The 23,797-nt window shown below is 55.8% G+C and overlaps 2 protein-coding genes across 4 annotated transcripts in view; one reads left to right on the forward strand and one right to left on the reverse strand.

Annotated features, from left to right (window-relative positions):
* The window catches only part of LOC117646294 (partitioning defective 3 homolog), a 56,820-nt gene extending 39,451 nt beyond the window's left edge, over positions 1-17,369 (forward strand). The window contains exons 2-25 of the mRNA XM_034387154.1: positions 8,581-8,790; positions 8,918-9,396; positions 9,514-9,580; positions 9,653-9,954; positions 10,044-10,210; positions 10,294-10,559; positions 10,640-10,837; positions 10,911-11,045; positions 11,126-11,228; positions 11,324-11,656; positions 11,748-11,912; positions 12,013-12,268; positions 12,352-12,510; positions 12,601-12,726; positions 12,824-12,882; positions 13,181-13,273; positions 13,551-13,642; positions 13,757-13,928; positions 14,031-14,199; positions 14,371-14,518; positions 14,598-14,966; positions 15,075-15,253; positions 15,848-16,062; positions 16,147-17,369. Of these exons, the coding sequence (XP_034243045.1) occupies positions 8,581-8,790; positions 8,918-9,396; positions 9,514-9,580; positions 9,653-9,954; positions 10,044-10,210; positions 10,294-10,559; positions 10,640-10,837; positions 10,911-11,045; positions 11,126-11,228; positions 11,324-11,656; positions 11,748-11,912; positions 12,013-12,268; positions 12,352-12,510; positions 12,601-12,726; positions 12,824-12,882; positions 13,181-13,273; positions 13,551-13,642; positions 13,757-13,928; positions 14,031-14,199; positions 14,371-14,518; positions 14,598-14,966; positions 15,075-15,253; positions 15,848-16,062; positions 16,147-16,301 (4,617 nt within the window). The 3' untranslated portion in view covers positions 16,302-17,369. The remainder of the gene's footprint in view (positions 1-8,580; positions 8,791-8,917; positions 9,397-9,513; positions 9,581-9,652; positions 9,955-10,043; positions 10,211-10,293; positions 10,560-10,639; positions 10,838-10,910; positions 11,046-11,125; positions 11,229-11,323; positions 11,657-11,747; positions 11,913-12,012; positions 12,269-12,351; positions 12,511-12,600; positions 12,727-12,823; positions 12,883-13,180; positions 13,274-13,550; positions 13,643-13,756; positions 13,929-14,030; positions 14,200-14,370; positions 14,519-14,597; positions 14,967-15,074; positions 15,254-15,847; positions 16,063-16,146) is intronic.
* Positions 17,370-20,180: 2,811 nt separating this feature from the next.
* On the reverse strand, positions 20,181-22,966 carry LOC117645778 (WD repeat-containing protein 13-like). Of its 3 annotated transcripts, none has more exons than XM_034386179.1 (10): positions 22,828-22,966; positions 22,490-22,730; positions 22,281-22,336; positions 22,037-22,162; positions 21,757-21,954; positions 21,503-21,656; positions 21,070-21,389; positions 20,812-20,990; positions 20,620-20,738; positions 20,181-20,524 (listed from the first exon to the last, which is right to left on the reverse strand). In XM_034386179.1, the coding sequence occupies exons 2-10, from the start codon at positions 22,644-22,646 to the stop codon at positions 20,316-20,318; spliced, it is 1,518 nt and encodes a 505-aa protein (XP_034242070.1). In that variant the 5' UTR covers positions 22,647-22,730; positions 22,828-22,966; the 3' UTR covers positions 20,181-20,315. The 3 variants fall into 3 exon arrangements, with proteins under 3 accessions (XP_034242070.1, XP_034242073.1, XP_034242071.1); XM_034386182.1 differs by having other exon boundaries at positions 22,490-22,740; positions 22,841-22,926; XM_034386180.1 differs by having other exon boundaries at positions 22,490-22,906.
* Positions 22,967-23,797: the final 831 nt, after the last annotated feature.

Raw genomic sequence — 23,797 nt, forward strand, 5'->3', positions numbered from 1 at the left:
GGTGACGCGGCGGCCTTCCAGTGGACCGGACTCCAGCCGCCTGGACTGGACTCCAGCAGATTGGCTCACGCCGTGACACTACACTGAACGGGCGGCCCGGGCGCTGCGCTGCTGGCCTGGCTGGACGCTGATTGGCCCTTTTCCCGTCCGGCGGAAACGAAGCGCGGCGAGTAGTGCCACAACGGGGCTGCCAGCTCGGGCGGGCCGGCTGGGCTGGAGGCTGGGCTGGAGGCTGGGCTGGGCTGGGCTGGGCCCCCAACTAGTTTGCCTGCCTGGCTGTGCCAAGCCGCGCCGCCTGGCGCCCGGCAGGGCTCGGCTGGGCCCGATCGCTGCGGGCTCGACTCGTATCGGGGCAATAATTACTAGGATCAAACTGCGGAGCAGAGCGGAGCCGCGCGAAAGTCGTTTAGCCGTAAAGTCGAAATGAGGCGATGTGATTTTGATAGCGGGGCGCCGGCGCGCTGCTTGGCGAGGGAGTGAGAGAGCGTGGCGTGCTGGGCTCCACCAACGACACCGGCAGGCTGAGGCCGGGCACTGCACTGCTCTCTCGGTCGCCGCGTGCCGCGTGGACGGCGACGCCGGGCGTTGCCGTTGTTGCCCGTGCCTCCCCCCGCCCCGGCCCGCTCCCCGCCCGGTTCCCATGCATTGGAGCGGCCGAACGCCCCGGAACCGTGGAACGCCCGGCAGGCTAGGCCAGGCTAAGGCTAGGCCAGGCTAAGGCTAGGCCGGCGTCCCGTTCTGTCCCGTTCGGGCTTCGGGCCGCGGTCTTTGCTTTCTACTCCCGCGGGCCTGCCTGCCTGCATGGCCGTGCAGTGCGCGCTGCATTACGGTGCATAACGCACGCTTTCTCTGTCTCTCTTTCCCTCTTTCTCTGCCGTGTGCCGCACGGTGTGCCGCACGGTGTGGACTCGTGCCTCCCTGGCGGCCACGATGCGCGCTGCGCGTTCTAGGCCCCGAAGCCTACACTCTTTGTCGTCGAACCGCTCCCTGAAGGGCCCGCCGCTCACTGCGCCTTCCCCGACTGGGTCACTGACCCTTCCGGGAGGGCGGAGCTGGTTCCGAACGGCGCCGTCGTCGCCGTCCCTCTCGTACAGCAAAAGTGCGAGAGAGACGCAGCGACGACAGCGCCGTTCGGAATCAGTCTGTACTTGCTGATTCTGAACAGTTTCGTCGTTTTGTCTCCCGCGCTCTCGTGGGGCGTCCCTGCGGGTCGCGAGAGAGACAGAGCGACGACACACTGCGGAACGGCTGTGCTGTGCTGGCCCTGACGGCGTGCTTGTTGCCCTTCCAGTATGGCCGCCTGAGCGCCCCATGCCGCTATGGTGCAGCCCTCGGCCGGCTCTCCGGGCGCGGGGGGGGGGTGGGGGTGGGCGGCGTGCCCGGGGTGCCCGGGGTGCCCGGCGTGACGCAGGCCACGCAGGCCGAGCAGGAGGCGGCGCTGGCGCTGGGGCTGGGCCCCGGGCGCGGGCCGCGCTGCGCCGACGTGGCCGAGAAGCTGGCGCAGCTGTTCGGCTGGCGGCACACCTACAAGGTGGAGAAGCTGCAACGGTGCCTGCAGAAGCAGCTGCAGCAGTCCGCCACGCAGGACATCAAGAACAACAACGTCAAGGACGACGTCAAGGATGGCGTCAAGGACGGCGGCAAGGATGAGCAGGACAAGGTGAGGCGGCCGGCCCACTGGTCCACTGTGGAAGGGCGCGAGTGAAGTTGCGCGCTCCAGGACTCCGGGCTGCTGGGGAATCGAGTCGCCGCTTCAGGCCGACGACGGCGTGGCGCGAGAGCGCGCGAGAGTGTTTGTTTGTTGGGCAGACAAGTGACCTGGATCCTTCTTTCTGGTGTTGCAGGTACGGCAATGGCGATCATGGAGGGCACGGCGAGCAGCAGCAGGCTCGCGGAGCGCTCGTCGGGGCGGCAAGTATCGTGCCCGCCATTCCCGGCGAGAAACGACGGAGTGCTGCTGGTGGCGATGATGAGCCCCGCCACGTTGGCGGCATCGCCGGCCTCGCGTCGTTCTGGTTTGCGTGGAAAGCGCCGGCCGGCCGGAAAGGGGGAACGCGCCGCGCGGCGCGCCGGCCAACGAAAGTGAAACAGAAGCGGGGCGAATTTGTCGCGGGGCGTGGCACGGCGCGGCGCGGCGGGCCGCGGTACATTGCACAACTTGAGTGGACCCCCCGCGGCCCGCGGGGCCCGCGCCGCCGTGCGCCTTGTTAGGGCGCTCCGCTCAGCTGGGAGGGAGGCGGCGGGCTGGTCGGTCAGGCAGTGCGGAGAATGTTGTACAGTCACGAAAATATGCGCCGACCGGCCAGGGCGGCCAGGGCGGCCAGGGCCAGGTGTTCGGTGCTCCTTGTGTGCGCGTGCACCCGTCGGGTTCCATGCCAACACTGAACACTTCACTTCCAGCGGGCCGGCTGGAGTGTTGTTACTCTTTCCGCGACTGCTTTCGCGGCGCACGGCGTGGCACGGCGTGGCACGGCACGGCGCATCCCGGGCGGCAGGCCGGCAGGTGCATGACGCCAGTGACGCCAGCTGGGCAGGGCCGAGGCTCACGGCCGAGGCGGCCCGGCCCGCGATGTGCCACGCCGCCGTACCTGTTTCTCCCGTGCACTCGCCTTGGAGGCAGTGTATTGGCAACGCTGCCGGCCCGCCGAGTATTACATTCAAATAGCTGTGGAGTTGGCTATGGCCGATTCGAGCGGCGCTGTGCCTCGCGGGGCGTGGCGGGGCGGGGCGCAGTGTTGCCGTGCGCCGCTCCCCGCCAGTGGCGTAGCACCGCGGCGCCACCGCGGCGGGGAGCGCGAGCCAGCCTGCCCTGCCTGCCGCCGCTCCAGCGGAATGCCAGCAAGCCAGCAATCTTCCTCGGCGATCTCTGCCTGCCCGCTGCCTGTCTCTGCCGCGGCTAGTGGCGCACAGTGGGCCAGAAGACCGGTGGAGGCGGACAGAACTCGAGACGCGTCTTGAGCTCCAGACTCGCTAAACAGGCCTCGAACCGAACGTGTGACCCCACCAATGGATTGCTCTCCGAACGAGGAATTCATTGGTGGGGTCAAACGTTCGGTTCGAGGCCTGTTTAGCCACTCTGGAGCTGAAAACGCGTACCGGTCTTCTGGCCCACTGTGTGCCGGGCCGTGCTCTAGTGCTCCGGCGGCGCGGGGCCTCAAGGTCGTGGGTGTCGCAGTCGCGGCGTCGTGCCGCAAAAAGGAGCGAGATAAAAATGTGAGGGAGGAAGGCGTGCAGGGCGGGCGGCGCGAAATGGCCGCCATGCCCTGCTGCCCCCCGGCGTGGCCTTTCGTCGTTGCCCAAGCCCTCGCTTGTCCTTCTCCGCGATGAGCACACACACACAAACACAACACACGCTGCATACTACAACATGTCGAGCGTTTGCCCCGAGGCGGACGCGTCGCGGGCCGGGCGGGCCGCCGAGAGGCGAGGACTCCGAGGGGAGGGGGACAGGGAGGGAGGTGTTGGCGCAATAATGTGCTGTACTATGTACTCATGGGGGCAAATGTCAAAGAGTGCACGGAAGAGGCTTTGGCCCAAAGGCCTCGCGATGCGGTGGGTGAGTCACCAGCCGGGACGCGGCGTCCTGGACACACACACACACACACACACCTACACACACACACACACACACACACACACACACACTAACGCGCGCTGCCGCGGTGCGCCGTGTCTGTTTTTCGCGCGGCGATAACACGGAAGCAAACAGGGAAGGCGCTGGCCGCGCCTCTTGGGCTGGAACGCCATGGAATGTGTCTCCAAGGCGTCGCCGCGCCAAACCAGCCGAACGCCAAACGGCCGAGCAAACAACAGATATGATGCCCAGGCTTTCTTTCAGTTTTGCGTGACTTTACACTTCTTTTTACCTTCTTGGGCGCGTGGCTAACTATTCGTCCGCCGATAAGGAACGCGCACACCCGCGAGGCGGCCGCGCCTTTCCGCCAAATAGGGCGTGGCGTGGCGGGGCGGGGCGGGGCGGGGCGGGCCGCGAACGCCAAAGACGCGAAGCTGGGGAACCAGAAGCAGCCCGATTCGGAGCGCGGCGCGGAGCAGCGCCTCTCCAATTACCCGACTCGCTCTGTCTCTCTCGCACTCGCGGGGCGCGCCGCAGGGGGTGCGAGAGAGACGGCTGCACACCTGATTGCACCCACAGGGACAGGTGTGCGGCGCGGCGGCGCGCACGTGTGCAGTCAGGGCAAGGCAAGGCGCCGCCTGAAACAGGAGCCAGCCCGACCCGGGTGGCAGGCAACGTAACGGGGAGGGAAAAGTCGCTCTCGCCGGTGTTTGAACCCGCGACCCGGCCGACGCCGAAGCAGGGCCGGACTGCAGTGTGGTGGTTGGTGGTCCCGGCGGGCGCGCTTCGGCGTGCTTCGCTCCGATGGCGGTGACGCGTTTCGGCGGCTCTAGGCGCGGCCAGCGAGGCGCACGTGCCGCCGGCATGTTGTTGTCTCGGCCGCGTGGCCGCGTGGCGTGTGTAAGGGGGCGTGCCTGGTTCTGAGCCCGGGGCGGGGCGGAGCGCGGGGCGGGGCGGTCTGGTCTAGTCTGCACATTACATGGCGCGGCATCTCAGCCGGCCGGCCGTTCACCGCGGCGGCGGGGCGTGGATTGCTTTCCATCCCGCGAGCCGTGCACGCGCCTCTGCGTGTGTGTGCGTGTGTGTGAGCGCCCCGGCACTTGTTCTTGTCCCGGAGGAGAGACAGAGAGACGTAATGGGCCGCGTCATGGTCCTCGCTGTCCGTCCTCCGGGCGATGGCGATGGCGATGGCGAGGCCGATGCCTTCCGCCCAGCGCCACCACGGCGTGCACCACGGCGTGCACCACGGCGTGCACGAAGGCGGCCAAGTGCTCCCTCCACTGTACTCCCGGCGGCGCGTGGCGCGACTACACTGTAGCGACTCGACTGATGCGATGACGATGATTCGCCGCACTGTTGTACATTTTTCTTATCTGGGTCGTCGCGGTCGTTCGCCGCGGTGCAGCGGCTTGCCGTCGGCTTGCCGTGGTGGTGCAGCGCGGCGGCACGGCGTCGCGGCCGCGTCCCTCGTCGCAATCCTCGCCGTGGCGCAAGTGGCTGCTCTTGGCGCGTTGCGGCCCGCCCCGCACGAGGTCCGCGGCGGCAATCGAATTTGCACAGAAAGAGTCTACATCGAGTAGGACGGCTGGCCTATGTCGAGAGCGCTTTTCTGTCAAGAGAATGTCGTATTCATTTTGGGTATCCATGCCTCGCAGCCTCAAACAGGGACGTGTTCCTGGGGCGGAAGGCCGACGTCTCGTTCTCCAGAATGGGAATCTCGACGTCGGCGACTTTGCGCCCTCCGGAGTCAATGGGAGTGGACTGGCCGGTGAATGGCGGGGCGGGGCGGGGCGGGGCGGGGCGGGGCGGGCGGGCGCCCGCTTGCCGTGACGCAGCGCTGGCATCCACTCCGGTCAGCGCCCCTGCCCCGCCCCGCCCCGCCTCGCCCCGCCTCGCCCCGCCACGCCGTGGACGGAACCCGACGCAAGTTGTGCATCACTGAGGGTGTACCCCTACCGGCCTGCCGGCCGCGGCGCGCGGAATCTGATTACATAGCCGTGGAGCGCGGCGGGCGGCAGCCAGCGCGGGGGGCGGGTCGCGTCCGCGGCAGCCCAGTCAGTGCACTTGCAGAGCCGTGGCGGCCACTGGCCTGCCGCTTTTATTGAGTCGGATTTTTATCATCCGCCGCTGCGTGGCGCTTCATGCCTTGGTCGCTCTGTCTCTCTCGCGCTCGCGTGGCGGCCGGTAAGGGTGCGAGAGAGACAGCGACGCGCTGTCCGGGTTCGACTTCTATCTCCCTTATCACACCTGCGCCAGCGCTGTGCGTCGAGTGCCCGTCTGCCGTCCGTGATTCTTTGTGGCTCCTAATCGGGAGCAGTGCAGTCCGTCGGCTGCGTCGGCCTGCGTCGGCCCGGTGCATGGGGTCCGTTCGTAAAGCCGGTCTGCAGACTCATCTCGAGAGTCGTTTTCGTCGCTCTGTCTCTCTCGCTCTCGTGGGGCGTCCCGTTGTGGTGCGAAAGAGACAGAGCGACGAAGACGACTCTCGGAATCAGTCCACTGGTCGCTGACGAGAGACAGGCCCAGGCCTGGTGAGGCAGCGCTCCGAGCAGCGCCCTTTGGGCCAGAGGCGGTCAAAATCCCAGACGCGTTTTGAGCTCCAGAGTCGCTAAATGGAAGTCGAACCGAACTTGTGACTCCACCAATGGATTGCTCTCCGAACGAGGCATCCATTGGTGGGGTCACACGTTCGGTTCGTGTCCTGTTTAGCGACTCAGGAGCTCAAAACGCGTCTGGGATTTTGACCCGCCGCGTGGCTCACATGGCCGCCACGGCCCAACGCCGTGCCGCCGACGAGGACGAGGCGCCGTTTAGCTCGGTCCAGTCGGTCCAGCAACGACTGGCGCGGCGTGGCCGCGTTAATGAGCTAGATTGCGAGCCCCGGCTTGGCGGGGGCGGCCGGTTACGCCCCCGCATCGGGTCGAGGCTGACCGCGCGGCCGCGTGGCGCTAGGGGTGGTGGCACTCAATTTAGAAATAACAATTAGACCGAGTGGCGTGCGGCGGGGCTAATAAGCCGTGCATAACCCGTACGGCGTGGTGGCGGGGCGGGCCGTCGTGGAGCGTCGCGGCGCCCGCTTGCGCAACGCCCTGCCCCGGGCCGTGCGCGCCGCGCCCCGCGCCCCGCCACACACCCGAGGCTGGAGGCAGGTTGGCCCAGCCGGCCCGGCCCGGCCACGGCCGCGGGCACCAAGGCATGAGAACTCGGCTTTATCCGACTGATTTGGCGCCGCCAGGCACGGCTCCAGGCCCCATGACTCCCAACCTGCTTTCGTCGCTCTGTCTCTCTCGCACTCATGGCGTCCCGCGCGCCGGTGCGAGAGAGACAGCGCGACGAGACGCACGCAGCCGCCGCAGGTTCTCATCACGGTGTATTGACGGGCCGCCGGGAAAGCGAACGAAACCGAAAGGGACCCGTCGGGCGGGCGATGCCGGCGAGCGAGCGGCCCGCCTGGGTAGCTGAGCTGGGTTAGGTTAGGTTAGGTTGAGCGCCGCCGATTCCACAGTGCGGTAATAACGCGCAGCTCGCGCTGCCTCGGCCTGCAGCCTCGCCCCGTCTCTCTCGCACCTCTACGGAACGCCCCGTGCGAGTGCGAGAGAGACAGAGCGACGAAAACGTCTTTCGGAAACAGGCCGCTTGCCCGCATCTCGATGCACCGGGAGGTCTGCCGGCTGTTTCCGACTTCTCTCTCTCGCACTCGCGGGGCCAGCCGCAGCCACAAGCATGTGCAAGCGAGAGAGACGGCGACGAAGTAATCGGCGGCCTCCTGCTGCACCTGCAGGTGCACTGACCGCGGCCTGCGCCGCTGCGCTGCTGCGCCTCTGGCCGGCAGTAAAGTGACCGGTTAGCGTACGAAGTACTACAGTGCGGGGACGGCGCGGGCATAAAACAAGGGAAAAGGCGGCGATGATGAGAAATCGCTGCGGCGCGATACCGCGGCCAGCCCTTTATTGCCGTGAGTCGGCAGCAGTGCGCTGCTCTGCTCGCTGTTCGGCCTCATGAACCCCGTAGTCGCCGTCACTGGGCGGCGGCGTGTCAAACTCCATCACCGTCGTGACTGCTCCATTTTTTATTTATTATCTTTTTTTTCTGATGGGACGCGTCGACGCCGCGCCGCGCCTTTTGGCGGCCGCCATTTTCCCGTCTCATTTGTCCCGATTCTTTTGACTTGACGCTGTTCCGCAAATAATATCTCATTTTTAATTTTTTTTTTGTACCGCCTTGTCTTTTTTTTTTTTGAAAACGTGAGTGGCTTGGTGGCGTCGCGGTCTTTGCATCGGCCGGGCCTCGGCTGTAGGAATAAAGACCCTGTGCCTGTCCGTCTGTCTGTCTGTCCGTTTGTCCGTCTGCCCGCTGGCACTCTGGACGCCGGCGGGCGACGATGAGGCGACGCCGACGCCCTCCAGCGAACCTCCTCCGACGCCGCCGTCCTTTGATTCTCATTCGCGATTCGCTGGGCGTCGCGCGTAACGCATCGCTCTGTACGACGGCGTGCCTTTGCCGTGACGACGCCGAAGGACATCGTCGACCAACACACACCGCGGCGAGATGGGCATGACGGACACCGTCCCACTCGGCCTCGTCGGTGGCGTCTGTCGAGCGATTCAAAAGATCGGTTCATCGCTCTGTCTCTCTCGCACGCTTATGGAATGCCCCTCGAGTGCGACGAAGACAGCGTTGCTGTTTGGAATCGCTGCCCGGGCCGCGGCATGCGAGCCTTGCCCTGCAGTGCGGCCCTGCGGACGCGGACGGCCTTGGCGTTGTGGAAGGGCCGGGCGGGCGGCCCCGCGCCGCAACCCGGTGTGACGGATTTCGGATTACGGTTCGGCTTGCCGCCGAGAAAGCGCGGCCCGCATTGGCCACAGCCCGGCCCTCGGCCTGGCCGTTGCGGTGCCAGGGCTTTCGTCAGCTGGCCGCCGATGCCGCCGATCCGGACGGAAAAGTGTAAAGTGTAGTCACTACACTGTGGTGTCAAGCGTGCTCAATGTGTTTCGCTCTTTTTGTTGCAGGCTCCGGACACATGGGTGTCGGTGCACGCCGTCAGCTCGGCCGAGGGCGGCCTGCTGGACCCGGACGACCGGCTGGTGGACGTGGCCGACGACCGGGAGACGCTGACGGCCACCTTTGAGGAGGCGGGCAGCGACCACCCCGGCGGACACACTGGCGGCGATGGCGCCTCAGGGTCCTCGGTGGGGACCGGCTCCCCGGACATCTTCCACGTGAGTTATGGGGCTTGGCCTTGCCGGGCTTGGCGCCTGGCGGGTAGGCCGTCCCGTTGCGCACCCGTGCCGCGGGGCTGCCGACCCCGACTTTGCAGGCGTTTTTGACAGTGTGGCTTCCTCGCAGGGCTCGGAGCGTTTCGGCACGTGCGGGCTGGGCGGGCTGGGCCGCACGGACATCGAGGTGACCGGCGAGCAGGTGTCCGGACTGCAGCTGCAGGTGCGGCGCGGCAGCGAGCCCGCCCTCAACCAGCTGCCCGAGGGCCTGGACCGCCTGGACAGGGTGCCCTCCTCGACGCTGCCGCCGCCCTGCCAGCGCAAGGCGGCCTCGAAGCGCTGGTCCGCCGCGCCCATCATTATGGAGACGTCGGAGACCTCGCCGCTGTCCAAGGCCGCCAAGGCCACCACCAACGGCCACGCCGGCAGCCCGCTGGGCAGCCCGGGCAGCCTGGACTGGGAGGACGAGGAGCGCGACGCACAGCCCCTGCAGCGCGACGCGCAGCGCGACGCGCAGCGCGAGTCGCACCTGCGCCCGCCCGCCTACGGCCGCTTCAGCAGGGACGGCTCCAACCGCCTGTCCATGCAGTTCCTGGGCGAGTCCGCGGGGTGAGTGTCTCTGTGGCTGTGACGCACAGTGGAGGCGGTCCAAGTCTTCTAGCCCACTGTGGTTCGCGTCTTGAAGTACTTGTCTTTGACCTCCGGCCATGCTCTTGTGTCTTGCAGCGGTCTGCGCTGGTGCGACGCCGCCGAGCGAGTGGCCATGGCGTCCCTGCCCGCCATGGGCTCCGGTGTGCACGCCGGGGCCGGCATGGGCTCCGGCGGCGCGAGGGACGGCGTCGTGGGCGCGCCGAGCCGCGGGCAGTCGCTGTCGCTGCCGCGGGACCACCGCCGCAAGGAGCCCCTGGGCCAGGCCAACCACGCCGACAACGCGGACGGCCACGGCCACGGCGACAGAGACAGCACCGAGCTGGTGGTGCTGCGGAGCGAGGCCGGCCCGCTGGGCATCCACGTGGTGCCGGACTACGACCACCTCGGCAAGGAGCGCGGCCTGCTGGTGCAGGGCATCGAGCCGGGCGGCAGGGTGGACCGCGACCACCGCCTGCAGGTCTACGACCGCATCATCGAGATCAACGGCAAGAACCTGCTCAACATGCCATTCCACACGTGAGTTGAGTTCCGTTTGACGCCGACGTCTAGCTGTTTCCTACTTCGGTTTTAATGAATCGAGTTTCACCATTCCTTTTCTGTTGCAGCGTTCAGGATATTTTCAAAGATTCACTGAGGTCTCCTGAACTGAGACTGCGTGTAGTCAAACACCGCAGTAGCATAGCCAACTATACTAAGAAACCTCCTCCCCCTGTCTTTCCGAGATCGTCCTCCGACAAGGAGAATATTGCCATGGTTGAAACAGAGGAAAGATGTAAGCTATGTTTCCTTTACTATTTCTTTATTGAAAATAGCAATATGTACAAATCAATTTATTCCTATTTTCTTTCTTTGCAGTAGTGGGAATGCAGACTAAAGTAGCAACAGTTTCTTCAACTAAGAAGCTTCCTACCAATGGAACAAACAACGGAGGCCCTGGGTCCTCCGGCACACTTGTCCGCAACACAGCCACTGCCATATTGGCTGCCAATACTCGTCGAATGGGGAGAAAAGTGGCCATTGAATTGACGAAAGGCCCACATGGCCTTGGCTTCAGCATCACTACGAGGGATAACCCAGCTGGTGGCAACTGCCCTATTTACATAAAAAATATTTTACCTAAGGTACTGCCAGGTTCTTTGAAGATTGATGGATCTTTTGCATGATCATATATATATTTTAACCTGTCTGTTTTTGTCTGTAGGGGGCAGCTGTTGAAGATGGTCGCCTGAGGCCTGGAGATAGGCTTCTAGAGGTGAATGGTGTTGAAATGACTGGCAAGACGCAAGCTGAAGCAGTTACAGTTCTAAGAAATGCACCTGCTGGTAGTGTTGTTCACATTGTTGTGTCTCGGCAAGATGACACAAATGCCACAGGCTCAAGTCCTCAATCAAACTACACTGTGAGTAAATAAAATTATTCTCATCAAGAATGAAACCGAAGATTTTGTTCTAATTCTTGGTTACTATTTTTAGGAGTCATCACCTGAATCTAGTGAAGAGTTATCTAATTCACCATCTCAACCAGCAAACAGCAGTAATGAGTCACAAGATAGCAATAAATCATCCAGTAGTGAAAAAGCAATTCATATTACTAATGGTTATCACAAGGTATGTGTTCACCACACACTGAGGCAATCATCGAATTTGTATCTGTGTTCTGTTATTTTCTAATTCCCTTTTCCTTTTAGAATCATGAAAAATCAGGTGAAGATTCTTTAATATACCCATGGAAACACAAAGAAATTCTTCAATTTGACATCCCAGTCCATGACACAGAGAAAGCAGGCTTAGGTAAGACAGAGCAGTTTCTTCAAAAACCAAAAAGTTTTTGTGCACCTTGCAATGTGATGCAATTTAAATATTTTTGTCTTTTTGTCATTTTCCAGGTGTCAGTGTAAAGGGCAAAACGTCAGCTAATCAGAGTGTTAGCAACTCTCAAGCCGCATCATATGACCTAGGAATATTTGTTAAAAGTGTATTACATGGAGGAGCTGCCTCCAGAGATGGACGATTACGTACAAATGATCAACTTTTAAATGTTAACGGAGTGTCACTCCTAAATCAGTCCAATGCAGATGCCATGGAGACTCTGAGACGGGCCATGCTCCATACTGAGGGACCCATACCAGGGGTCATAACATTGACAATTGCAAGAAGAACAGGGGCACCATCTCCATCAGCGCCATCAAGCAGTACAAAAGAATCCCTCATTTCTAAAGGTAGGTTGACTTACACTGTCATTCTTACATTTGACACCCATGACTCTGTGCACTCTAACATGTACATGTATTTTCTTTCTTTTCTCTTTAGGAATTGAAGTTAATGGAAAACATGACGACACATGTACCCCAGACAACTCTGGGACCAGTGAGAATTCTGACAATACTGTTATATTTTTACCTTACAAAGACCACAATCGTGTTATTGATGGTGGTTTGGATCGAAGCTTAGATTGTAGTTTAGACAAATCCTTAGGTGTGTATGTTATGATTTTATCAGAAGTATTTGCCTTAGAGTAATTAATTCTATAGCACTCAAGTCTGTGTTTTTCTACCACTTTTTTATTTTGTTTCAGACTGTGTATCAATGCGGAATCCAGTTCTTGATAGACTAACCGGGCACACTCAAAGTGCTCGTCACAATGAGAGCTACTACCGTGCGACCCATGATACATCAACATGGAATACGACTGCTCTCCTGGCTGGTGGTTCATCACCCATTGATAGGCACCACGGCCACCTCAACAGCCCCACAGTTAACCCTAGTAATGCAGAAATGATTATCATAGAAGAAAGCCCCACCTATGGTACTCAACAGCCTCATACCAATCGGTAAGAAAACTCCCTGTTCAGCAGTTTATTTTTAGGACTTAAATTTATGTGTGTTTTTAACTGTTGAAAAATTCCTTGTTCAGTGGTAGGAGGGGTGAGGGTGAGGACAGCCGCAGACCAAGTGTCACTAGCCAGCAGTCGCAACCCAATAAAGTAGGACCACAGCTGCAACATCAACAATCACAACAGTCAGAACAAAGCAACACCAGCGAACCACATGGTGATGTGACCTATGCAAGCCAGTAAGTCCAAAATTTCAACATCGGAAATATACTTGTTAAAATGTGCAAATTTTCAGCAAATTTCTGATGCATTTGTATTTGCTTTGTCAGGCTCTCACTTGATGATGCAGCTGGATTTTCAAGAGATGCCTTTGGACGTCAAAGTATGTCAGAAAAAAGACATGCCACCTTAGATGCTAAAAGTACTGATACATATCAACGCAACAAGAAAATTAGGTAATATTTTTTGTCTGATTGTTCTAAAATTAAAGATTTTCTGTAAATTATCATGAGGACCATGTAAGACAATATCCTATTATCTTTCTTTCTATAGGGAAGAGCGTGAGAAGCGAGAAAAAAGTGGAAGCTCAGACCATGACACCAGCAATGAAGGTTTGTGTTCTTACCTGTCTGGTAATAAAAATTCGTTTTGTGTTTTTGCCACTTGTAGTGTGTGTTAAGGTGGAAAGATTATTTGTAAGGTTTAATGTGTGCTTGTGTTAATCCTCCTCTTTACTAATGCTAAACTAATACTTTAATTTAGTCCTTCCTATGGATGGATATCTAGAAATACAATTACAAAATCAACCAGTCTTCTTAGCCCTTTGTAGTATTATTAGTAGTTTTATTTTATTATTCTGAGGAAAGTGAATGTAGGTCTCTTATGGCTGCATTTGTTTTCTATTTCAAGGACGCCATAAGATTCAAAAGGCAACAGCAATGTTGCGTGGTATCTCTGTTGAATCTGTGACGAGTGTTCTTCAAGCACATGAAGCTTCTGAGTGTATGTACTTGGATGAGCACATTTCCATTTTAATATTTGGTGCACCATTTGTAACTAGTTGAGCACTTGAACAATACTTGAAATCTGTTTTGTATTTCTTGTTTCCTGGGGCTCTGCTTCTGTGTCTGTCAGTTTGTGGCATTTTGGTGGCATGGCTTGCTCTCCTCAATTATAACATTTTTATTCATTCTTTCCTGCATTCGGGCAACTCACTTGAAGCCGTAATAAGCTGCCCGCTATCAGCCTCCTTTTTTCATTCCTGTCGTCCTGCCTGCAGATTCTGGTGAACGCAAGAAATTCGAACTGGGGCCTTCCCTGGGGATGAAGAAGTCGTCCAGCCTGGAGTCGCTCCAGACCATGGTGCAAGAGGTGTGTGTTTGCGTCTCCATTGGACATTGGATGGATGTCTTTTGGGCCTTGCCGCAGAGGCAGCTGGTCGTCGGTGTCTGTGTCTCACGTGCCCTTGCTCCTCGCGCTTTGCAGATCCAGATGCAGGAGGACGGCGACCCCGCCTACACGTACCGCAACGCCCAGGGCGCGGTGCGTGTGATCCGTGGCCGCGGCTGCAACGAGAGCTTCCGCGCGGCCGTGGACCGCAGCTACGAGGCCCCCTTCGCCTCGGCCTCGGCGGACCTCCGGGACCGTATGGAGACTTGTAATGCGCTTGCTTACTTGGACCCTGCCTTACCCAGTGCGTACAACCCGTGCCTGCTTGACCCCGGTGCTGACCCTGGCCCTCTCGATGACCCTCTTGCAGTGGCCGAGGAGGACGGCGTGGCCGTGGACGTGCGCGACGTGCACGCCCCGCCGGCCTTCGCCTGCGCGCGGGGGGCGCCCCGCCAGTCGTCGCTCAACGCCATGGACGCCAAGAACAAGCTGGGCAAGAAGAAGCCAGGACTGCTCAAGGGCATCGGCTCCATGTTCCGGTGAGTCTGGTTCTGCTGACTAGTTGCCGACGCCGATACTTACTCTTCCATTCTGGGCCTTAAGAACAATATACACCTTACCCAAAGAGCGTAGTTTCTGCACACCCGGAAAGAAAGTGTCTACACTGCGACGGAGGACAATTGTTTATGATTTCTGCTGTATGGTTACAGGTTCGGCAAGCATCGGAAACCATCCGATTTGGACTGCGAGATGGACATGGACGACCCCATTGGTGAAATGGAGGCCGCTCGAAGAGCTGCTCAAGACGAACAGCAACGTATTCAGGAGCAATACCGAAGGTTGCTTCAACGTCAACAGGTAACGGTCTTCAGAGGTTCTGAACCAATGTAGTAAGTTTGCTACAATTAGTAGTAATAACCCATCTCTTTAATCCTAGCAGCAGCAACAACACCAACAACAGCAGCAGCAGCAGCAGGAAACTGCCAGTGTGAATGGGTCTGACTACGGTCATACAGGCCATAACAATCACCAATCATCACAGCAGCATATGAATCATCACCACCATCATCACCACCACCATCAACAACAGCAGCATGTCTCTTCGTCACATTCACATCACAGTCAACAATCACACAGCGGAGGAGTTGGCGGCAGCAGTAGTGAGGGATCTCCTGGGGAAGCGGGTCAGTCACGCACTCAGAGAATTCACCAGTTGCGAGCCCAGCACCAGCGAAGACATGTTGAGCGCAGGGGCCAGTATCCACTGGATGAGAGGGAGGAACGCTATGAGCAGGCCATTCAGCAGGTAATTACTACTACTGAATAAATTTCACAAAGTTGTGTGGTAACGGTGCAATTTGTAAATAAATTATTGCTCTTGTGCTAGTTTTAATCATTGTTATGTTTTTCACAGAGAGTCGATCAGCCATACCAGCATCAGAAGCACAAACCGACTGTGCATCCTTGTCCATCTCCCGGAGCATATGATCTCTATGGAGAGATGACTAGGCCTGGAAGCCGAGTAGGAATCACGGATCCAACTCAACATTTCAGCCACTATGTTAATTATGACGAAATTCAGCAGCACCTCAAGTAAGTGCCTAGTTTTTCTTGTAAAGGTCTCTGTTACTGTCGGACATAGGAAGACACATTGTAGGAAAAGTCACTAAAATGTGTAAAATTAATGTAACTTTCTTTGGTCTGTCTTTCACTTCTCTTTTACCATGACCAGAGAGGAACTCTCTGAACTCGATATCTTACAAATGAGACGGCAAGTCCAACTACAGAGGTTAAAAGTAGAGGAAGAAAGGTATGAGGATATCAAGAGTGCAAAGTAATTTCCAAGTTGTGTGTAGCTTTGTGTAAAATGATATCTTTACAAATTTCTTTAGACTTGATGCCATATTATTCATTGCACGAATGAGTTGCGACAATGTTTCACTTGAATACAGTGTCTAGAGGAAATATTTAGTTACTAATTAGATTGAGTGTGCCCATTATGCTTAGTTAGCCTTTTATAGAAGTCCTTATTTATGAACTGTGATCGGTAGATTGGTTGATATTGAAGTAGAGTCGTTATAGTGTGTGTGTATGTGTGCACGTCTGAGATTTGTTGATGCTTAATGTTTCCTTTCATCCCTGTCATACTATTTCTTTTCTGTAATTTCTTTAATTTACATCTTACAGTCGGCGGCAGCAGCACTACCATTCACAACGGAGAGACAATCGTGAATCCCATCAGAGACCAGTTTCAAATTTCTATGAATATGAAAGTGTTCAGGCTGTCATGAGAGCTAACCAACACCGCATGATGGACAATGGAAATACAAATTCACTTCCTCGTCGGTCGCCACAGAATGGTGGTCCTTCACCACAAGGGCAGCATAACTCAAGACCCCAAGGTATACTTATTTCCAATTGCCAGTGGATCATGTATTAATTAATTTGGACATTATGAGTTTAATGATGCAAAATTTTCCTTTCAGGTGGAAGTCACAGGCTTTTCTCAACCTACGGTCCGGTCAATGGCTCCTCCTTCCATCACGGCCCTGTAAATGGTACAAGTGGTATTCGCCAAGGGCCCTTCGTAACTCATGTTACAATTCGTGAAGCCTCCCACACACCTGGTTCAAAGGTGTGATGCTGTTAATTTGTCTTTCTCTTAAACAAAAAATCTATCAGTATAAATCATGAACTTCCATTACATTTAGTGCTTTGTTTGCCATGAACATTGTGTGCCAAGAGTTAGATTGTGATAGATGTGCCGTACAAAGATACAGAGGCCCAGTGGGCCATGTCTTCTTATTGTCATAAGCCAAAGATCATAGATAATATGTGCTATGACATAAAATGCTGCCTTTACAAGAAAAGGAATATTCAGATAGAATTTCTGCATTTCCTTTTATGTTCTCATTAATTAAACCTTTTCTTATTCTATCTTCTTGAGACTTTTGTCATGGCCAAGTAATATTGTGTTTTGCAAAGCTGTTTCAAAGTTGTTAATCTTAATCTAGTCATTAACAGTAATTACATATGCTGTGGGTGTAGCAGCTTACAGTTTTGCCATGCCTTCCTTGAAACAATCAAAATGTATGTTTGAACGTTTGGAAACTGATCTGCTTGTTTTGGGTTATTGTTTGATTTGTGCAATCATTTAATAGTATTTCTTTCTTCTCCTATGGAGAGAGGTTTGCTCTTGTTGTTGTTAGACTATGTTTTGAGCTTTTATTCCATTTGAGACAATGGCACTGAATTTTTAGTGTTGAAATATTGTACAATTTTACACCAGTATTTTGGGCTTCTTACTTAAAAATGGCTTAATCTATATTCTCCAGGAACAAAATGAAGTTTCCAAGTGAATTAGAGTGTGATTAGGTACTGTTATTACTATTTATGAATGTTTAAAAAATGTTTCTCATTTGCTATATGCCTCCTACTCCCAGGGCTGTGCTCGATTAACAGTGTGTTGTTTTTCTTCGGTATTGTATTTGAAAGTGATACATGTGTGACCTACCCAGTAATCACACATTGTTCTTCGATAAAAAAAAATTATACAAAAGAACTAAGTATGTATAGTAGACCACATCAGTGTCCTTTAGTTTATAAATTGGCTTTATTATGTTGCCTCCAATGAGCAACATTTGTGATTATATCAATTTTATACTGATCAACTTTTTCTACAATAAAATAAATATAATAGTTTCTAATATTTTTGTGTATCATTATTTGTATATTTGAATTGTGATTTGTTTTGTACAAAGTGTACATGATGAAGTCCTTGTTGACCTTGACTAATAAATATTTTATAATGAAGCAAAATAAGTCTTATTTGTCATTTAATTACACATAGCAGGTCCAAATTACGTTTCCTACAACTAGTCACGATACATATAATCATTACTATGGGCGATGTCAATCATCACGAGATCAAACTTAAAAATACAAGAACACAATAAAATAATAAATGCAATGCTACTGTAAAACTCTGGTGAGCGCAAACTACTTTCAGTCAGATTCAATCTTCACCTTCACCTCTAAACTTGATGGCAGGGTGTCAATGCTTCCTGACGGCTGACTCTCGGAAGGGATTGTCTGGGTAGTTTCAAAATAAAAAGAATCGTCAATCTCCTGCTTGATGGCGGGGGTGGGGGCACCAGGGTCCGCAGCACTCTCCTCCTCGGCATCCACAGAAGCCGCGGCCGCGGTCATGGCCACGGCCAAGACGGGGCTGCCGCAGTCCGACGCGCCATCCGGGACGCCTCGCACGCCCAGGGCTGCCAGCTCACGCTCCAGCTCCAGGTCGGCGTCGGGGGAACCCAGAGACGCAACCGCGGCGGGGAGTTCCTGGTCAGCGACCCCTCCAGGCTCTTGCCCTGGCCCTGGCCCTGAGGACGGGGGCGTTTCAGACACTGGCGGAGGCGGACCCGGAGGCACAGGCACGACCGGACCCGGCGCTGTCGAAGGCGACGTAGAGGCGCTGCTTGACGCCGAGGACAACCGCGATGAACGAGATGACGACGACTTGGAGGAGCTCGCCGACGACGCACTGCTCGCCGAGGACGAGGACGAGTCGGACGCACTTGACGAGGTGCTGGACGTTGACGACGAGGAGGATGAATCGGGGGACGGGCTCCTGGGCGCGCGCCGGACACGCGGACAAACCGCCTTTGACGGAGACAGTGGGGTTTCCCTGCCAGGATTTCCGCCGGGCTCGTCAGGGCCGTCGGCCAGGCCGTCATAGTGATCCTCGGACACGTACTCATCTGGCAGATGCTCGTCCTCGTCGTACACGGATGGGGTTGGCGACGGCACCGGCAGGGGCACGCCGACAGACGCCACGTACCAGGGCCACTGCGAGGATGACGGGGGCACGGCGGCGTCGACGCGAGGGTGCGGGTGCGCCCCGTGCAGCGACCACGCGGGGGACAGCGACGACATCCCGACAGTGTGATACGGCCTGTAGGTGGAGTTCTCGCTGGCGTCCTCGTTGAGGAGGAGGGGTGTCGTCATCGTCATGGGGTCCTCCGGGTCGGGCGACAGAGGACTGTCCAGGACGGGCGACAGCGGACTGTCCAGGACGGGCGACAGCGGACTGTCCAGGACGGGCGAATCTTCCGTCTTATCCACTATTTTGTAGCCTGCCCACCCGTCCAGAACACTATTTGAGTCCAGAACGGTGGAGTCTTCCGTCGAGTCGGGCTGCTGCTGCAACGCGGGGGCGCGGTCGGCGGCATCGACGCGGCGCTGCTTGACGCGCGAGTGGTCCACCGCGTCGCTGCGACGCTTGGCGTTGCTGGCGGGCAGCAGCGCCATGGAGAAGCGCTTGGCTTGCTGGACCACCAAGTCCCTCAGCTTGTCGTACGAGGCGTCCCCCGGCCGCGGCCACAGCAGGGGGTGCGGCAGCGCCTCGGGCGGCGGCGTCTTGGCGGGGTCCACGACGCCGAGGTCCAGGGCGGCGCGCGCCACCCAGGTGCGCACGGCCCCGACGCCGGTCAAGAAGCCCGACTCGCTGCACAGGCACGTCCCCCAGCGGTGCCAGGACTGCGACGCGATCCGCTCCACGATCTGCAGGTGCTGGAAGGCGCGGCGGGCGCTCCTGGTGGGCCAGTGCGGCCTCGTCGAGGGGGCGGCGGCGTGCGGCAAGGCGTGCGGCCCGCGGAACCGCGGCCTGTCGACGACGGCGCGGATGGGGCCGGGGGCGTGCGGCCCCTGCGGCCCAGGAGGCCCTGGGGGGCGGGACCGCGGCCCCATGACCATCCGAGCGTTGTGGGCACCAGGCCCAGGGGGGTACCACGACCCGAAGCCAAAGTCCGCGGGGGCGTGATGCGGTGGCGGCCGGGACCGCGGCGCGGCGGAGCGCAGGTCTCGCAAGGCGGGTGTCGGCAGCAGGAACCTCTGCCGCGGGACTGCCCGCTGTTCCCGCTGAGGGCGCTGCATCACGTCCACGAGTCCTTCACGCACAGGATCAACTTGCACTTGTCAGCGGGCCACGCCACGCCACGCACCGACGGGCACCGACACCGACACGACCTGCCGGGCCGACCCGCTTCGGCGAACTACAAGTAAACTTGACGCCTGACGCGCCTGACGCGACGACGGACGGACGGACAGACGCCGGCGCGACCCGACCCGCAGCGCTCGGCACCGCTACAGTGCGCCGGCCTGCCCAGTCCTGTCGTAAAGGCACCCCCGCCCCCTCCCCCTTCTCCGCGTGGCACCCGCACCCAACTGCTAACAATGAAAGCGATGCAACAGACACAAAAGGTTGGGTGCGGGTGCCAGTCCTGCAGCAACATCCCCCTACCTGCGGCCGGCCTGCAGTCCTAGAGAAACATGAGCACACCTGCAGAAGGGGTGGGGGAGCGGACAGCAGCCCGTGATAAAACCTGTGACAAACAGTCGGCCGGCGTGTTGATGTGCTTAGCCTTTCGAGGTCTGCTCTATGATATGTTCGTGTTCTGATTTGATGTTATGGTTTGCCCAACAAAGGTAGAACTTTGTAAATCAATTTGATATGATATTTTCAATAAAAGTTAAAATTTATTTACATAAAAATAGTAACATTAATACTCTGAATAAATACTCTATGAAATCATAAAATGGGGATACCCAGATGGAATGTGAGGTAACAAAGTAACAATAATAATCTTACAAACTAGTTGCTTTCACCCTGCATGGAGTTTAAGTCATTGCGCCGCCAGATGATTACGAGTCCTTGAACATCTGTGGTGGCGAGGAGGCTTTCGTCATAATTGAAGCTTACACCCAGGACAGGACAGGCATGACCCTGAAGTTTATTAACACAGGCTTTGCCTTCGCGTTCTATGTCCAGGAAGTAAACACAAGAGTCCTCACTTCCCGTTACTGTAGTAAACAAAACCAAAATTAGAGTGTAAAGAGTTGCTTTCAAAATTTTATAACAGTAATTTTAGTGCAACTGTAACTAACACCAAACTCACCAATGCAAGCGCCCTGCCTAAAGGACATAATAGGGCAAAAGGTAGATCGCAGCAATTGATGTTTGTGCCTAACAGCAAATTTTCGTCGGAGTTGAAGAGTGCCATTGTTGTCAGAAACTCTGGAAACATTTAAAAAATGGTTAGGTGAAGTAAATCACTGAAAATATTTCTCATTCAATCCTCTGAGCATACCTGAACAGACATACTACATTGGCCGCACAATTGACAAGAATAGTTGGATCCCTGGCTTCTCTACTCATCCATGCACGCCAGCTCAAACAAGTGATGGCACAGTTTTCAGCTATGTTCAGTTTCCTGCATTTAGTCAGACGACCAGATCCAGCATCAATAATAAATGAGACAATAACACCCTGGAAGTGCAAAGTCCCACAGTTAATTAAAATTTGAGGCAATCATGAAAAGACTTGATTCTGAATTTCTTATCAATACCTTGTTGTTTCCGGCCCATATGAGGTGTCCAGTCGCCTCACATGCTACCGATAATATTTGACCACCTATTTTTCCATTGCTTCGAGGACGTGGATAAATTCCTGTTGAAATATTGAGAACTAGAAGAGATCCCTGTCCGTTTCCAGCAACAACCATATTGCTGTTGGCTGGGACAAATGCACAGCATAGGACTTGGGCATTATCAGGATCTGACACGGTCCGTAGGCACTTAGGATTTGTAAGAGAAACATCCCATAGTCTGACAGTACCATCAGATGAACTGGTAACTAGTAAGTCGTTTGATATTGACCAATCACAGCCTGAAAGAGAATTAACAGTTATTCTTTGGAAATAATGACATATGAAGTGATTATAATTATACAATAAAAGAGAGTTGTGACAGATATGAATTTTTATAGTAAAAGCTACCTACCAGTTACTGGTCCCTTGTGACCTTCCAGAATGAAGTCTACTTTGGGCGGAGTAGCAGTGACATCACAAAGTGATACTGAGCCATCATTGGACACACAGCAGAGGCGGGAACGGTCATTATTGGCGAATTTGCACATTGTTACAGCTGCTTTATGCTGAAAAATTCCATCAGTATTATTGGAGTACAATCAAATTTAAAAGAAAAAAAATCTGTAAGCTTTTAGGTAGATGGGTAAAATGGTCCAGGGGGCTCACCTGATCAAATATGTGATGGACACCAACAAAGGCATAATTTTCATCAATTGTATTCCCTCCCACAATGGCACGTGAAGCTTCCGCTTGATGAGTAGGAACAACTCCACTGGCAACACTGGGTCGCCTGGAGAAATTGCTCAGGCTCACACCATCTTCACTCCCATGTAACTGTCGGAACGATTCAGTGGATTCACTTACCTGCAAAAGAAAGCCAAACATTTAAGAAAGAGAAAAAACGTTGAAAGGACAACTGGTAGGTTTTGGGGCACATTCAACATACCCGACTGCTACTTCGAGCACTCATGTTAAGACTCCTTAAACTTGCTTGATCACTGAACGAGATGCCATATCTCTGTTGCAACAATTGGTTCCTATGCTTTAAATACTGTCTGCGAAACTGTGAATCCTACGACAAAGACGGAAACTTAAGATATAATTCAAAAGAGATATCTCGACTGGAGCGATTGCACAAGGCAACATATTACTCCTTCACCTCAATGTACCTCAAAGAATTGTTCACTGACCTCTTTCCGTGGACACTCTCTCAAGAGTTGGCTTCTCCTCCGAATGTACTGGGTCCCTGCAAACAATAACATTGGGAATAAAACACAAGGTTGACAACTGTCAGAGCTAGGTTAGGGGCTGAGTGCAACGCCACAACGCGCCTGACAGGACACTGTGACTCTTCTGGAGTGGTCACGATGACCCGCTAGACGTGTCAACCATCACGTACTAAAATTTGGGTGGTTTGGCGCGCGGTGGGCGTTGTATTTGGCGTCTAGGGCGAAAACTTGTTGCTGCCAGACAGCCATGTTTACTCCGTGTTCGCAGCAGTAGCAGACGTCGTCCAGGTCGTCGTCGGAGTGGGACGGCCCGGGCGGTGGCGCCATCTCGCGGCGGCAGGAGCAACTAACTAGCGGCTGTTTCTGCTTCTGGCCACGGCGACAGGGACGCCGTTTCCTTCCCTCTGCAGACTGATTCAGAGAGTCGTTTTCGTCGCCCTGCCTCTCTCGCACTCATGGGGCGTCCAGTAAGAGCGACGAAACCGTCTCTCTGAATCAGTCTACTCACGCTCCGATTCTGATTCGGTTTTCGCGTCTTGTCGCGCTGCTTGCCATGCACCGTTGCCACCGTGCATGTGCAGATCACTGTACACTGTGTGTACTCACCCTGACGGCAGTGACTGCAGTGCAGGACACCGGGACTGTACTGCGGCGCTTATCACGGCGTAACGGCGTCGCGGGGCCCTGCGCAGAAATAGATAAATTGCTATCTCAACGCGCAGCGACACTATTGGGCCGCGCACCGATATGGTTCGGCCGGGACTCGCGGGCCGGGGGCAGTACAAATGAAAACTGGAAAAAGTGGGAGTAAGAAGAATTTTTGATAGGAAGAAGGATAGGATAGAAACGGGTACTTTTCAAGGGACTGCGGGAATGACCTCACAGTGGTCTTCCCTGTCGAGGGAATGAAGTCACTACGGTCTTCCCTGTCGCGAACACGCTGTGGTTTGGGCGCGTCCTTCGCGGTCCTCGGCCCCTCTTTCTCCGGGTGCGGGTTCGAATACTGGCCAGGAAGAAAAGGGCCGCCTTTTTACCCCTCGCCCGGCCCTCCACTCATTTCCCTGCAAAATCCCTAAGGCGTAGGGCGTAGGGTCGAGCTGAGCACCCCGCCGCCACCAAGACCACCTTATCTTCCACTTCACAAACTTTTTAAAAAGACAATTAAATTCGTTTGCTTGTCCGCCTTCATGAAACAGTTTTTCTTTCTCGGTAATCTTTTTGTCCTTTTCCCCCATTCCGTCTTATTCCTTTGTTTCGAAAGCGACTTTCTTTATTCCCTTTGTGCCGAGCGAGGCGGCGAGGCCTCGGAAGCTTCTTCCCCTGGAGGCCACTGTCGAGAGTTTCCTCAGAAAAATCAAGATATTCTGAATAAGTGATATCCAGGCCATGCCCGGCCGTGCCCGGCCGCGGCGAGCCGCCCCGAGTCTCGGGCGTGCCTTGGTCCCGCGCGTCCCGCGGGACAACCTGCTGCTGTCATT

Source organism: Thrips palmi, unplaced genomic scaffold, assembly GCF_012932325.1.
Source record: "Thrips palmi isolate BJ-2018 unplaced genomic scaffold, TpBJ-2018v1 HiC_scaffold_19, whole genome shotgun sequence".
NCBI classification, from domain to species: Eukaryota; Metazoa; Arthropoda; class Insecta; order Thysanoptera; family Thripidae; genus Thrips; species Thrips palmi.

Coding starts and splice junctions, on each gene's coding strand:
- LOC117645778 (XM_034386179.1), bottom strand. CDS start 22,646: ATGGCGCCACCGCCCGGGCCGTCCCACTCCGACGACGACCTGGACGAC. Junction 22,337..22,489: donor GCCAAACCACCCAAATTTTA/GTACGTGATGGT, acceptor TATTGTTTGCAG/GGACCCAGTACATTCGGAGG. Junction 21,657..21,756: donor TCCATCACATATTTGATCAG/GTGAGCCCCCTG, acceptor GGAATTTTTCAG/CATAAAGCAGCTGTAACAAT.